This window comes from Halichoerus grypus, chromosome 5, assembly GCF_964656455.1.
Source record: "Halichoerus grypus chromosome 5, mHalGry1.hap1.1, whole genome shotgun sequence".
Taxonomy (NCBI): domain Eukaryota; kingdom Metazoa; phylum Chordata; class Mammalia; order Carnivora; family Phocidae; genus Halichoerus; species Halichoerus grypus.
The window spans coordinates 127,507,857-127,524,968 of NC_135716.1; the positions used below are offsets into that span (position 1 = coordinate 127,507,857).

General features: G+C 35.5%; 1 protein-coding gene across 1 annotated transcript in view; it reads left to right on the forward strand.

Annotated features, from left to right (window-relative positions):
- LRRIQ3 (leucine rich repeats and IQ motif containing 3) overlaps window positions 1-17,112 on the forward strand; it is a 193,398-nt gene that overhangs the window by 48,341 nt on the left and 127,945 nt on the right. The window contains exon 4 of the mRNA XM_036084757.2: window positions 7,735-7,868. Coding sequence (XP_035940650.2) covers window positions 7,735-7,868 — 134 coding nt within the window. The remainder of the gene's footprint in view (window positions 1-7,734; window positions 7,869-17,112) is intronic.

The window sequence follows — 17,112 nt, forward strand, 5'->3', positions numbered from 1 at the left end:
TATTTCACTCTTGTACCATCTATTTTCTTGATTGTTGAATTTTTTTTATGTGTAAGCATATGTTGTTCTTTGCTACACTTTTACTGTAATACTTTAATTCCCTTTATTGGATTGAAAATATTAGACTAATTATCTTTCATAGTTAATTTATTGATTTCATAATTTTGCATTGTGTTAGTCTGGATAAATTGCTTAGTAAATTCCTTTAGACTAATTTTTTGTGCATTAAGTAAGGTATATAGAAATGTTTTGTAAACTCTAAAACTATATATCATTTTAAGTATGACTATAAAACTGTTGGCAGATAACATTGTTTAGATGCTTGAAATGTGTGAGCCTCTATTCTAAGTGCTTTACAAATATTCATTTACAACCCAATGAGGTAGTACCATTGTTATCTCTATTTTACAGATGATGAACAGGGGAGAGATAGGTTACTTACCCTAGATCACATAGCTAGTAAGTGGTAGAACTAGGATTTAAACCCAGGCAGTTTTTCTCCAGAGTCATCACTCCTCTAGTGGAGGAAATGCATTACTTTCCCTTACAAATAGGATACATCCATTTGTCCTCAGATATCAAATGGTTTATGGCATTTGTACACGTTTGCAGTGTTATCTTTATGGGCATTTTACAAGATAATTGTTTTAGGACATCAGAAAGCCTATTGTCTAGAGGTTACTTGTTCTCTGGCAAGGACACTAACCTTGCCCACAGCTGATGATTATTCCGTTTCTCTCTTTAAAGAGAAGGAATTATTCATGCTTTGGCAGTAAGCGGGACTCATTGGTGTAAACTGCAATATGAGCTTAATGGTTCTCTGCTGGTGACAACTATAGCATTTGACCAGGACCACTTTTTTTTTTTTATTATGTTATGTTAATCGCCATACATTACATCATTAGTTTTTGATGTAGTGTTCCATGATTCATTATTTGCGTATAACACCCAGTGCTCCATGCAGAACGTGCCCTCTTTAATACCCATCACCAGATTATGGGTAAGCCGGACCAGGACCACTTTTAAGCCTAGTCATCTAAATTCCCTTTTGTATTCTTCCCTCACTTCTTATCTATGCACTCAACCTCCGGGGTCCCAAGCTACTATAGGGGAGGAAAACCTCCTACTATCTTGAATTCTTGGCTGAGACCTTTGTAATAAAATGCAAATTAACAAGAGAAAAACAAACAGAAGTTTACTAACATTTATCTCTCTCATTTATACATGGGAGATACCCAGGGGAAAAATGAGTAACTCCTTGAGATAGCTTAGAATTCATGTTTAAGTAGCATTAATAGGGAAAAGGGAGGGAGGATGTAGACCTCTTATGAGAAAGGAAATGATTTTTAGGAAAGATAAATGGGTCCTTAGAAGAATGATGGGAGTTTGTGAGAAAGATCTGGATGTGGTACCCTCTCCTACTCTTATCTCCTAACCTCCTCTTTTGTGATAAAACTCTATCTCCCTTGTTGTTGAAACTCCTGGGGAGTGGATTTATGGCAGTTGAATGGCTTGTGAAGGATCTGGCTTTAGGTTAGATATGGGAAGTTTGGCATAAGCCTCTCCCTGACTTTGCTGTTTTTTAAGTGCCTACTACTCAAAATAATCCATATACCACTGGGGTGCATTTTGGGGAGGCACATCTTGAACTATTACAATGATATTTTGGGGTGGCATATTTTGCTATCCTGAACACACACATACATACACCATGAGCCCAAGTGCGATGAACAAAGAAACATAAGGATTAAAGGAAATCACATCTATTCTGGAAACCAATAAAGAATAACATTTAAATAAAAGATTATTTCATAAAAGTACTTTTAATCATAGTGAAGATTGTTTTTCGGATACAGTGAAGATGGAACTGAGTCAAAGGCAGAAACTAGCTCTGCCTAGCTTTATGCTATTATTCCTGATATGTATAAGCAAACAACATGAAGGAGAGGAGATTCTGCAGGTCCTTTTATTTGTCAAGGGTAATAGTGGAACAGTGGCAGATAGGACCATTGTTACAAGTCACAGAATAAATTTCATGGAAAGGCTTGTTAAAAAGCAAAATTCAACTGAGTATATTCGAAGATCTAATTGGCTTTATTAAGTGACTCTTGAATCAGTTAGCATCCAATTTAGCAGGTAGACAGGAGCTCCAAGGAGGAGTTGTACAAAATGGAAAGTTTTTATAGGAAGTAGGGTAGGGCGAAGAAGTTATTAGCAAAAAGAAAGAAAGGATTGTTCCAGGCAAGTTCACCTTTCCATAGATAGAAGAACAGGCAGGGGATCTTATTAGGTAGTACTTCATCTTTCTCTGGAAGAGAAGCAGGCCCATGTGACAGATTACCTCATTGGTGCTGACCAGAAAATTCCTGACTGGTTACGTCTACATTTCTGGTGGAGGTTGAAACTATAGGTTAGGTATTAAGCCCCAGTTCGGTGACTTGGCCTGGCATAAGTGACTATCTTGCGTCTGTGGTTTTCTTTTTAAACAAACCCTAGTACAGGCAGGGTAACAATGAATAAGCACACTGGTATGAGGCAGGACTCCTCTGTGATAGGGCAATCAGGAACTTCAGAAAGGACCTTAGTCTCAGCCACATAACTTAACCAGAGTAGTTGAAAACGTAATAGAAAACTCAATATGAGAAGGCTGGCCATTGACAGAATGGCTTTAACAAATTGAGAATATATACATGAAAATTATGAGAAAAAAATATAAAACATGGAGGTGAGTTCCAGGATATCTAGTATACATGAACAGGAATTTTAGTAGAGAAAATAAAGCAAATTAAGGAGAAATAATAACCAAAGGAATAATTTTTTTTTCAAATGTCATGGATCTTAGTATGGAGCAAAATCTGTGAAAGAACTACATATGTTTTCTTTAAAAATCTTTGAAGTTCACCTTTCTGGTCATAGAAGGAAAAAACAAAGTATACTTCAGATGAGATTTTTTAATATAAATCATTAGGCAAATTGAGGTGTTGGCAACTGTACAGCATGTGAGGCAGAGTAAAAAGCATTTGCAAAGGCACAGAGGTAGTGCTAGAGCTTGGCATAATCAACTGACAAGAAGTAATTTAGTGTTATAGTTTAGAATACATGGTTGGGCATGTCAAATGATGCTGGAGACAAAAACAGGATTATTATGGCAAAGGATATTATGTGTGATACTAGGGAGACAAGGCTTTATCTTGTAAGATCTTGGGGAAATACTTAACAATTTAACATGATCCAATTTTCATACTAGAAAAATCATCATATATTCTGTAATTTTGGAGTGGAGGGAAATTAAATATAAAGAAATTAGTGAGGGTTAGGCCCGGTTTATAACTGATTTGTAAGGTAGAGGGTATAGTTTATAGGGAACAGATTGAAGAGATATTTGTTTGAGAGAAATCAGTGAATTTATTGGATGGTAAAGGGAAGAGGGAAAGGAATGTGAATTTATTACTTAGATGACAAGGTGAAGAATAGTGTTAGTGATTACATATGTAATACAGTATGGGATATGGATTGGGGATATTTTCAAATGGGTGAGATAATTCAATTTTTTTTTAAGATTTTATTATTTATTTTGAGAGTGAGAGCAAGGGGAAGGGCAAAAGGGAGAGGGAAAGAGAGAATCTCAAGCTGACTCCATGCTGAGTGCAGAGCCCAATGCGGGGCTGGATTTCAACACTGAGATCAGGACCTGAGCCAAAACCAAGAGTCAGAGGCTCAACAGACTGAGTCAACCAGGTGCCCCCCCTCCTTTTTATAAGATTTATTTATTTATTTTAGAGAGAGCATGAAAGGGAGGGGCAGAGGGAGAGAAAGCCTTAAGCCGACTCTGCACTGAGCATGGAGCTGGACTGCAGGGCTCAATCTCACAACCCTGAGATCATGACCTGAGCTGAAACCAAGAGTCAGATGCTTAACTGACTATGCCACCCAAGTGCTTCAATTATTTCAGTTTTTGACAGGTAAGTAGAGAAATAGAATTGGAATTTTATTTTATAGATCTGTAATTTAAGAGGTAATTCCTAATAGGAGATAGAATTGTGTGGATTATCAGCATATATGGGATAGTAAGATGTAGCAAAGAAGGTGATCATTTGAGGATAATTAGCAGAGATGAAAAAGAAAAAAGCCTAAATTATACCAATATTTAAATAGTTAAATATTTTGAAAAAGAAAAGGAACCAGCAAATAAAAATAAAATTTTTATTTGAAATAAAAATTTAAAAGGTAGAAAAATTAGGAGTATGATGTTACTGCAGCCAAGTAAGAGTTGAATTATAAAAATAGGTTGACAATGCCAAATCAAACTTGGAGACCAAATATCACAATGTATAAGTTACCATTACTTAGTGATTTAATAGTCAACTAATAATTGAATGCCAGTTACAGACCTGTAGTTTACTTAGTCCTAGAGATGTAGGATAAAGAAAGATTTGTTAAACTTAGTGAGTTTATGTTGCAAGTGGGAAAGATAGACCAATAATTGTGTCATAGCATAAACTTGTCAAATAAAAGACAAATGAAGACTTAGGAGAGACTTTATTCAAAAGGATTATTGCAAGGGAGGGAAAAGGGCCATTGCAATAGGGGGGATGCTCTAATTGATCAGCAATCTTCAAACATCATTAAGGTTAGTCAAAAAAGGTTTTTTTTTTCCCTTGGGAAGAGTAAATAAGACTGGAAAGAACTGGTATGGGTAAGTAGGATGAAACAGAGTGGCATGATCTGACCATAGATCAGGGAATGTTTTATCTTGGGAGTTGCCTATCTCAGGAGGGGCCATTAAAGGAGTTATATGGTGGCTCAGGGCCAAAGTTCAGGGGCCTAGGGGAAGGAGAGGATCTTAACCAAAATTTGGTTAACAAGCATTTTGCTCTGATTGATCAGTGGGGACAAAGCAGTTTAATCATTAAAAGGCCAATGGGAATTTAGAGAGTCTGTGTCAGGTCCTTGTCATAGGTAAACTAGAGGGGCATCGATGGGTAATATCTAAGTAATATGGAGGAAGGGTGCTTCTTTGGAGTATACCATTTTCTGAAATGAAGGGGTGAGGAGATTTCTTAACCCTTCCTGTTTTCTAGGATCAGAGGTCTCAGGTAAAACTCAGGATTGTCAAGTATGACAAATGAGTGCTGCAAAGGATAATATTATAGGATATTGAACTCAAATTAATGTCAAGAAAGGCTTCTTGGAGGAAAGAGTTGAATCTCCAAAAGACTAAGATAGTGAGATAAATAATTGATAAAGGCAGTCAAGAAACTGGAATGGTATCTGTAAAAAGCATGGAGGTTTGATTATCAGGCAATTTTCAGGGGTATAAGTGGCTGGATATTGCCATTGTGGAAAGTAGCTTATGTAGGGCAAAGGGAGATGAGATTGAGGTAAAAAGGGACTAGATCAAGAATTTTATGTTCCAAGTCAAGAAATGTGTAATTGATCTTTGAGTGATGTGTCCATGAAATATATGAAGTAGGGATGCCATATGATCAGATTTGCATTTTGGAAAGTTCACTCTAGCAATAGTGCATATTATGATTCAAAGGAAGTGGGGGGAATGGGGATTATATCAGATATCAGGACATTTTTAGCAAGTTAAGAAAGTGATAAAGACATGCAATAAAGCAATGGCAGAGATTAGAAGAAAATGGAGAAGTCAGACAGATATTGGGATATTGAATATACAGGATCTAGCAACATTTGGGTATAAAGAAGCGTAGGAAAAAAGAGCTTAGGATGGTTCCAGGACTTCTGAGTTAAGTAACTATGGGCACTAGTACCATTTACTAAGAGCATATGAGAAAGCAGTTTAAGAAGGAAGATTCATGTTTGGGAAAGCTGAATTTAACTGGGTATCAGTTTGATAATATTGTTCTTTAGCTCAACAGAGAGAGTTCAGGCCTAAAGCTAGAAATCTGGGAATCATCAGCACATAGGTAAATATTGAAGCTATGAATTGGATACAATCATCTGGAGAGTGTGTTCAAATTGAGAAGAGACAAATAGAGAGAATCCTTTCATTGTAACATTAGGCAGGGTGTGAATAGGTATTTAAAAAGACCAGGAGGAAACAGGAGTTACAGGAAAACTAGGAGGAGTGGTTTATGGAAGCCAAGGGAAGTATTTGAAGGAGGAATATCCAATGTAAAATTATCAGACACTTTGGTAGGGGTAAAATCCAGTGGATTGAGATATAGGAAAGGAGAAGGTAGGGACAGCAAATATGGAATTCTATCTCAAGAATTTAGGCTCTTAATGAAAGTTAAATACAAAGGATGGAGGGTTGCGATAAGTGTGATTGTTTATATGGGTGCATTTTAAAGATGGTAAAGGCTACATTATATTAATGGGTAAAGGGATAGTGACAGTAGAAGATAATAGTGAAACAGAGAGAGATGGGACTTAACAGCAATGGAGTGCCTTTCTTGGACAGGAAGGGAAATATTTCTTGTTTTAAGATTGAATAGAGGGGCACCTGGGTGGCTCAGTCGTTGGGCGTCTGCGTTCAGCTCGGGTCATGGTCCCACGGTCCTGGGATCAAGCCCCGCATGGGGCTCCCTGCTGGGCAGGAAGCCTGCTTCTCCCTCTCCCACTCCCCCTGCTTGTGTTCCCTCTCTCACTGTCTCTCTCTCTGTCAAATAGATAAAAAAAAAAAAAAAAAAGAAAAGATTGAATAGAAGGCATTTCTACTCAGAATAGATAGGAATATAGTTAAATGGGAATATAGTTAAATTTAGGGATTGGAGGAGAGTTATTTGATGGAGTTCAGACTTTATGACCCTGTTTGCTCTGTGAAGAGATGTTTAGGGAGTTCTAGGGAAAAGGCTTAAAGAGTATTGAGAACAGTACTGAACACTTGCAATAGCTCCTGTTGGAAATGGAAGCAAGCCAGGGCCAAGTAAAGCATTTGCTAATTAGCAATGAATGTTTGTAAATATAAATCTAAAGTAGCACTAATTTGCAAGGCTTTGTGATTTTTTTTTTTTCCTGGCAGTACAAAGCTGATTGAGGGTATAGGCCGAAAAGGGGACATGAAGTGATGGAGTTGGTAATTTTCAGGGTGGGTGCCTTACAAACAATATAAGTTTTAGGTTTTTAATGTATAATCCTTACATTCAAAACATAAGTAAAGTAGCTTTATTTCTAACCAGTCAAATGATCAGTGGGATGTAGGGAGTCTATGATCCCAAATCTAAAATTTTGCAGGAACAGATCTTAGAGATAATTTCTTTAAAGGCACTATAGAATATTTCTCTCCATGGGAATGAGCTGTATCCTAATAAAAGTGTCCAACATTGTAGTTAAGCTGCAACAAAATTTTGAACTACTGTAAATTATTCTGTGAATCCAACATATGTCAGTTTCCTATGGGAAACCACAGAATACTTTTAGAGTTTCATTGGATACCTATTCATGCCACCACCTTTTAAAGATCAACATGATTATGGTCAAAATTTTATATTTATGGTATCAGATTGGGAAAAGAATCTAGAATGAAGAAATTTATCATCATGGGTCTTGCATTTTGTGTAGAAAATTGAAAGTATTTTGTGCTACTAATTCTTGATATTATGATCTAATGAAATAGATATGAAAATGTATTTATTATTTAACTATTATGCCTACAAGACACTTGTGAACATTTTAATAGTTTATATTATTAGACTAGCAATTTTAAAATGTTCCTTGGAAATACTTTCATGAAATATAAATATTAAATATATTTTCTTTATACAGGGATCAACCTATGATGATGAAATTAATAATATCAAGCATATTATTTCAAAAATTAATGAAATTCTGGCTCATAATTCACCAGTTTTGATAGTTCAAAGATGGATACGTGGTTTCTTAGTTCGGAAAAACATGAGGTATGTTTTCTTTTCTTTACTATTTGAATATTAAAAATAGATAAGAAAATCGGTGATAAAGCAAATTTCCAATAATATACATTTTTGTATTCTCTATCAAAATGGTATTTTATGGACTATTTAAACTAGTTTTAGGGAAAATACCACATACTCTATGGCAATATTATAATATTTAGCATAATTTAAATCAGTGCTTTTATTTTTTATTTTAAATTCACCGTATAAATAGCTAATCAATAAAGTTCTTATTAATCGTTGTTTAATGCAGATAGTTTTCTTTTATTAAACTTAAAAATATCAGTGAAAACATTGAATTTCTCTCATATAATGGGATGTAATAGAAATATAAGCTGTATACTATATAATGGGATACAGTAGAAATATAAATCATGAAATATGTGAAGATTACATATTTTGTGGGGATGTGAAGATAATTTTGCTGAAATATCTGCTACCACATCAATCTACTTATCCTTTGGTTAGTTGTCTTTTCCTCTCTCTTTGTTTCCTGTATTCCTTTCCAATGGCTGGCATTTGCAAATAGAGAAAATTTATCTTGCAAGAATCTCTCAACATTGTAATTGGGGAGATAAGGTAGGATACTCTGCCATCAACTTATTTGTATTAGTTGTGCCAAACATCAAACATGAAAAAAATAAATGAATATTCTCATATAGTATATTCTCCACTGCTAAGTGGCAGAGTTCAGAAGACAGAAATGAGATTTGGCCCTGAAATATAGGTAGGATTAAATAGATCTAGAGTTGGGCAATGGGCATTCCCTGAGAAAGCAAGATTAGGAAGTTTCACTGAAATGATATTCAACATTCTGTGGTTAGGCCAAGAAAATGTTCTCTTGCATTAGCCTGCATGTGCTAAATCACAGATTGCAATAGCCCTGATAAAGAGAAGTAAGTAAGAGGGACAAGTAGCAAAACTGACCATAATATAGTACCTGCAACTTCTGAGGAAGAGACTTTTCTTGGCTTTTCTAACCAAGGTCAAAGTGAAAGAGAGAGTGGTCTCACAAGTTAGGGCACATAAAATGATTTGGAATAAAAGATGTGGGAAATTTTCAGGCAGTTACTGGGCAGGTATATATTTATTTAAAATATTATTTCTATGTCATATATTCCATTTAAATTTAGTATGTATTTTACATGAAATAAACATCTAATTAAAGGGATTTGTCTTTAGTTTATGCCCTTGAGATTGAGTTTTTCTCTCTTAGAATCAAGATTTCTTCTAATATTCATGTAACATGAGATAAGAACCTTATGCTTGGAAATAATTTCTGAAAATTTAGCATGAGTGAACAGAATTTGAATGAGCTTTGTGGAAAGAGACATCAGTAATAATAATTGATTACAGTGGTTCAAGGCAGACTGATTTGAATTATTTTTTTCTTTAAAATGCTGTTCCATTAGACCCATTACTTAACTGCTCTGAGCCCGACTTTCCTCATATGTTGAATGGTAGAGAGCAGGGGCTAATAGCAGGACTTATTTCACTCTTTGCTTGTGGGAATTAAAATCATGAATATAAAGCATAGCACATTCTTATTAGCTGCTGTATTTTAAATATCGTTATTATTGTTATAACTCATTTTGTCTGCATTATTTGACTCCATGGGAAACATACTCTTTTTTTTTTTTTCTTTTTTGATTCTTGTTAACTTCTAATTACATTTGCAACAGCATACACCTAGTAATCTTTCAAAAATATAAATCTAATTTTATTCAACAACTTAAAATCCTCCAATTACTCCCAGTTTGCTTAGGACAAATGGCTGGGATATTTGCCCCTACATTGTTCATAACATACTGTCGTCATCATGAGCACTTACACCATGCTGTATTACAGTTGTCTGTATAATTATCTCTATCTCCAGATGTACTGTACATTCTCTATCTCTAGTATATAACAGAGTGCTTGACATATGTTAGGTGCTCAAAACATAGTTTGCTCAGTTAATAAATACATAAATAAATTGTGGAAGCTAGAATCAGAAAAGTATGTCTGGATTCATCTATGGAAAAGTGAAAACTAGAAAGGAACTGGGCAACATATAAAGCTGCTCTGAGAGTGTCTATGGATTCCCCCAACCTAAAAGTACAAATGATTAGTCCTTTCATATGTCTATTTCCAACCATGAGAAGTATCTCCCCACACCCAAATACTTTGCACCATGCTTGAAAACTGTTCACTTAAACTGCTTGAAATTTTATATACAGACTTGAGATATCATATATTGCCTAAATTTAGAAAACTGTTAATGATTAATGCTATTATTTTTTAAAGTGATGGTAATTCTAATATAGATGAAACAGTGCAAGGGAGGTACACTTTTTAATTTTTTAAAAAATCTTAATTCCAGTATAATTAACATTGTTAATTATAATTATAATTATAATTATTTATATAATTATATATATATAAATATAATATAAAAATATAATTATAATTAATTATAATTAACAGTGTTAAGTCAGTTTCAGGTGCACAACATAGTGATTCAACCATTCTACAAATTACACATTGCTTATAAGTGTACTCTTAATCCCTTTCACTTATTTCACCCATCCACTCAACTCCCCTCTGGTAACCATCAGTTTGTTTTCTATATTAAGAGTCTGTTTCTTGATTTGTCTCTTTTTTTCTTTGTTTTGTTTCTTAAATTCTACATACCAGTGAAATCATATGGTATTTGTCTTTCTCTGACTGACTTATTTCACTTAGCATTATGCCTTCTAGATCCATCCATGTTGTAGATGGCAAGATTTCGTTCTTTTTTATGGATGAGTAATTGTGTGTGTGTGTGTGTGTGTGTGTGTGTGGTGTGTATACACGCACCACTTTTACTTTTTCCATTCATTTATCAGTAGACACTTGGGTTGCTTTCATAATTTGGCTAGGGGTGCATACATCTTTTCAGATTAGTGGTTTCATACTCTTTGGGTAAATACCCAGTAGTGCGATTACTGGATCACATGGTAATTCTAATTTTAATTTTTTGAGGAACCTCCAAGCTGTTTTCCACAGTGGCTGCACTAGTTTGCATTCCCACCAACAGTGCATGAGGGTTCTTTTTTCTCCACATCTTCACCAACACTTGTTTCTTGTGTTTTTGATTTTAGCCATTCTGACAGGTTTGAGGTGATATTTCATTGTAGTTTTTATTTGCATTTTCCTGATGATAAGTGATGTTGAGCATCTTTTCATGTGTCTGTTGGCCATCTGTATGTCTTCTTTGGAGAAATGTCTGTTCATGTCTCCTGCCCATTTTTAATTGGATTATTTGTTTTTTGTGTGTTGAATTTTATAAGTTCTTTAGATATTTTGGATAATGAACCTTTACTGGATATGTCACTTGCAAATATCTTCTCCCATTCAGCAGATTGTCTTTTAGTTTTGTGGATGGTTTCCTTTGCTATGTAGAAGATTTTTATTTTGATGAAGTCCCAAGAGTTTATTTTTGCTTTTGTTTCCCTTGCCTCAGGAGACAGATTTAGAAAAATGTTGCTATGGCCAATGTTAAGAGATATTGCTGCCTATGCTCTCTTCTAAGATTTTTATGGTTGCAGGTCTCACATTTAGGTCTTTAGTTTTCAGTTTATTTTTGTGTCTGGTGTAAGAAAGTGGTCCAGTTTCATTCTTTTACATGTAACTGTCCAATTTTCCCAGCACCATTTGTTGAAGAGGTTGTCTTTTTCCCATTGCATATCCTTTACTGCTTTGTTGAAAATTAATTGACCATATAATATGGGCTTATTTCTGAGATATTTATTCTATTCCATTGATCCCTGTGTCTATTTCTGTGTCAGTACTATCCTGTTTTGATTAGTACAACTTTGTAGTGTATGTTGAAATCTGAGACTGTGATTCTTCCAGTATTGTTCTTCTTTTTCAAGATTGCTCTGGCTCTTTGGGGTCTTCTTTGGTTCCATACAAATTTTAGGGTTGTTTTAGTTCTGTGAAAAATACTGTTGGTATTTTGATAGGGATTGTATTAAATCCATAAATTAATTTGGGTAGTATGGACATTTTAACAATATTTGTTTCCCCCATCTGTGGGTATGGATTATCTTTCCATTTGTTTGTATCATCTTCAATTTCTTTTGTCAGCGTTTTATAGTTTTCAGAGTACTGGTCTTTTACCTCCTTAAGTTTATTGCTGGATATATTATTATTTTTGGTGCAATTTTAAGTGGTATTGTTTTCTTAATTTCTCATTCTATACTGCATTATTAGTGTATAGAATGCAATGGATTTCTGTATATTAATTTTGTGTCCTGTGCCCTTACTGAATTTATTCATCAGTTCTAGTAGTCTTTAATCTAATTTTTGGTGGTCTTTAGGGTTTTCTATATATAATATCATGTTATCTGTGAATAGTGAAAGTTTTACCTCTTTCTTACCAATTTGGAGGGCTTTTATTTAGTTTTCTTGTTTCTTGTTTGATTCAACTATGTTGAATTAAAGTGGTGAGAGTGGCATCCTTGCCTTGTTCCTGATCTTAGGAGGAAATCTGTCAGTTTATCACCATTCAGTATAATGTTAGCTGTGGGTTTTTCTTTTATGGCATTTATTATGTTGAGGTATATTCTCTCTAAACCTACTTTGTTGAGGGTTTTTATCATGAATGGATGTTATATATAAACCTAAATACCTAATGGATCCTTTTCCATCCTTTCACTTCTAATCTGCCTGTGTCTATAGGTCTAAAATGATATAGATGTGAACATATGGATGGGTCTTTTTTATCCATTCTGTCGCCCTGTGTCTTTTGATTGGAGTATTTAGTCCATTTACATTCAAAGTAATTTTTGATAGGTATGTACTTATTGTCATTCTGTTACTTGTTACACTGTTGTTTTTGTAGTTCTTCTCTGTTCCTTTCTTCTCTTCCTCTCTTATCTTAGTTGGTTGGCTTTCTTAGGGATGTATCTGGATTCCTTTCTCTTTATTTTTTGCATATCTATTACCAGTTTTTGATTTGTAGTTACCATTAGGTTTATATGTAACATCTTATGCATATAGCAGGGTATGTTAAGTTGATGGTTACTTAAGTTTGAACCCATTCTAAAAGGACTAAATTTGGGATGCCTGGATGGCTCAGTCGGTTAAGTGGATGCCTTCAGCTCGGTCATGATCCCAGGGTTCTGGGATTGAGTCCCGCATCGGGCTCCCTGCTCAGTGGAGAGCCTGCTTCTCCCTCTTCCTCTGCCTGCCTCTCTGCCTACTTGTGCTCTCTCTCTCTCTGCCAAATAAATAAATAAAATCTTTAAAAAAAATAAAAAATAAAAGGACTAAATTTTTGCTCCTCCCCACTCCAGCTTTTAATGTATATGTTGTCTTACTTTACATCCTTTTATTTTGTGAACCCCTTGACTGATTTTTATAGATGGAGTTAATTTTACTGCTTTTGTGCTTCCTACTTTTCTTACTCCTGCTTATGGTCTTTCCTTTCCACTCAAAGAGTCCCCTTTAACATTTCATATAAGGCTGTTTAGTGGTGATGAATTTCTTTAACTTTTGTTTGCCTGAGATACTCTTTATCTCTCTTTCTATTTTGAATGATAGCCTTCCTGGATAGAGTATTCGTTGTTGGCAGATTTTTTTTTCTTTCATGTGACTCTATTCTTTTTTTTTTTTTAAAGATTTTATTTATTCATTTGAGACACAGAGATGCAGAGAGAGAGAGAGCACGAGCAGGGAGAGAGGCAGAGGGAGAGGGAGAAGTAGGCTCCCTGCTGAACCAGGAGCCCGATGTGGGACTTGATCCCAGGACCCTGGGATCATGACCTGAGCCGAAGGCAGACGCTTAACCATCTGAGCCACCCAGGCGCCCCTCATGTGACTCTATTCTGGCCTGCAAAATTTTTGCTGAAAAAGTCAGCTAATAGCCTTATGGGATTTCCCTTGTATGTAACTATTTTTTTTTTCTCTTGCTACTTTTAAAATTCTGTCTTTATTGCTACTTTTTGCCACTTTAATTACTATATATGAGCCTCTTTGAGTTGATTTTGTTGGGGGCTGTCTGTGCCTCCTGGATGTGGATTTCTGTTTCCTTCTCCAGATTTGGGAAGTTTTCAGCTATTTCTTCAAATAAATTTTCTACCCCCTTTTCTTTATCTTCTCCTTCTGGGATCCCTATAATGTGAATGTTATTATACTTGTTGGTGTTGCTGAATTCCCTTAGTTTATTTTAATTTTTTATTATTTTTCCCTCTCTCCTGTTCAGCTTGTTGACTTTCCATTACTCTGTCCTCCAAGTTGCTGATCCTTTCTTCTGCTTCCCCTAGTCCAGTATTTATTCCATGTAGTGTATTTTTAATTTCAGTTACTGAGTTCTTCATTTCTGATTAGTTCTTTTTTTGTTTGTTTGTTTTCTATCTCTTTGTTGAGGGTCTCACTGAGGTCCTCCACTCTTTTCTTAAGTCCAGTGAGTATCTTTTATGACCATTACTTTAAATTCTCTATTAAGAATATTGCTTATCTCCATTTCATTTAGCTCTTCTACTGTGATTTGTCCCGTTCTTTCATTTGGGTCATATTCCTTTATCTCCTCATTTCCTCTAACCCTCTGTGTCTATTTCTAATGTGTTAGGAAAGTCAGCCACATCTCCTGCTTTTGAAAGTAGAGGCTTTATGAAGAAGAGGTCCTATAGTACCCTCCAGTGCAGTGTCCCCTGTTCCCTAGAACTTGGCACTTCCAGAATGTCTCCTATGCGTGTTGTATGCACCCTACTGTTGTGTCTGACCCTCATTTGCCTTCAGTTCAGTTATCTGCAAAGGCTCTGTTTGCCTGTTTGGGGCAGGATTTGGTCCCTGTGTTGTCTGGGCCAGTCTGAGGCCATCTTGAGCTTGAGTTGAGTCAGACCAGGGATTTGCCAGAGCTGTGCGAGCACTGAACTGCAGGGCACTTTCCCTGTGTTGTCCCCTGAGAAGCTTCCATTGGTGAGTGGAGCCTGCAGTCCGACCAGATGTCTGCCCCCAGCCCACTGCTGAGGATGTAGTCGAACTGGTGTGTGTGGTTTTCTTCCCCTCTCCCTGAGGCAGGAGTCACTTTAAGGTAGTGCTAACCCCTGTCAGGTTTGCTTGCCACAGTTGTGGCACTGCTTTGAGTACTCTCGCCAAGGCTGTGTTGGATATAGAGGGTCTGCAGGAGAGTGTGGGGGTGAAATATGCAGTGTTAGCAAGGTCCCAGCTAGTCTGCTTTGGGAGGGGACCTACAGCCACCTCAGAAAATTCCTTCAGGGGTGGGTCTGCAGAAGAGTGCTGGGGCAGAGCACACTGTTAGCAAGCTAGGTGGAAAGTGTTCAGGCTGCACTGGTTCTCACAAGTGTCCCTGTATCTAGAGTGTGGGGTGGGGAAGGGAAATGGTGGCATCCCTCCCTCGCTTGTATTGCCCTGCATGTCAGTTTGGCTCCCAAGCACATCTGTTCCCTTCCTACCCTCTTCTATGTAGCCACTTCTCTACATTTAGCTGTAGAGAGTTTGTTCTGCCAATCTTTAGGTTGTTTTCTGGGTTATTTATATTAATATGGGTGTTTTCTTGATGTGCATGGGATGAGGTAAACCTAGGATCCTCTTACTTCACCATCTTCCCCAGAAGTCTCAGGGAGGTACATTTTTATTCTTAGAATGAAATGTTATGATCAGGTTGGAAGCCTATTAAATCTAAGTAAGGGCAGCTATATTGAGGTAATAGGGAGGATTATTGGCTGCATCAGGGGGATGTAAAAAAGATAAAATAATGGAAAAAAATAGGAAACAATGAATGTGTAGTATATGTAAAGTACTATATTACATACTTTAGTCCACTTTATATCATTTAATACAGCAGAGCTTTTAAATTTATCCTGTATTTTCTATTTTATAGATGAAGCATTAAGAATTTAAACTTGGTTGAGAGGTTAGGATATGTATCCAATGACAGACAGTTGTTATGTGTTGGATATTTGTGGTTAGTTGTAGAGAAATGAAACTGTGTGTGGAAATTTGCAAATGTCAAGCTCTGTTGTTTAACATATCCCAAATTCTGTGTTCTTCTTATTTTTCTTCCTATAATATTTTCTTAAGAGCCCTAGTCTTTTTAGTAGGGAATTGTGTTTGGAGACCAGTATCTGGGAATTAGATGTGTTCATTGCTACTAGAGTGTCATGGTTCCTAGGCCATTTTGGCAGTCTGGATATAAAATGGTTTATTTTTTATATCATGAATTCATGTTGATACCTTTAATGCTAATCCAACACAGGTGGTTCTGCACTGCCTTTCTTCATTCTACATTGTACTTTCCTTCTTCTACCATGTGAATTTTTGTTGCCAACATTATCAATAATTTTACTCATTAGCTTAATTCTAATAGACACAAAATAGTTTAGAATTGCTATACATAAACTACTATCAACTGCAAGCATATTTAATAAAGTTAAAATTTGTTTCAGTTTTTTTGTTTTTAGGTTGGAGATATGTATTTAAAATAATTGTTGAATAGATACTTAGTGTTATCATAGTGTATTATTAGTTCCTTTTCTAATGACTTTATTTCTTTTTAATTTTTAAAATATCTATTTTCATCTTCTTTTTCTCTTAGGGCATTTTCTGTTCTGTTCATTATGCTCCTTCCAGTTTAGCATTTATTTCTAAAATGAGTTTTAAAATTCTGGTTCTTTTCTGAGTCCCATCATTGCATTTCTAAACTTATCTACTTCTAGCTCATGTGGTCTTGTATGCCTTTTATCATTTTCTTGATACCTTTTGGTTCATTTTTTTAAAATAAGACTTTATTTTATTTTAGAGCAGTTTAAATTATTCATCAATATTAAATAGTACATATAGAGATTTCTAATATACTCCCAGCCTCTACCCATTTATAGCCTCTCCCATTACAAACATTCCCCACCAGAGTGGTACTTTTGTTAAAGTTGATGAACTTACATTGACACATAGTGATTACCCAAAGTCTATAGTTTATATTATAATACAGTCTTAGTGTTATGTATTCTATGGGTTGGATACATGTATAATGGCATGTATCATCATTATTGACTTATATAGTACATTTTTTCTGCCTCCAAAAGTCCTCTGTACTCTGCCTATTTCTTCCTCTTCCCATCTCTAACCCCTGGCAACCACTAATTTTTTATTGTCTCCATAGTTTTGCCTATTCCAGAATATCTATAGTTGCCATTATACACTATGTAGATATTTCAAATTGACTTCTTTCACTTAGTGACAT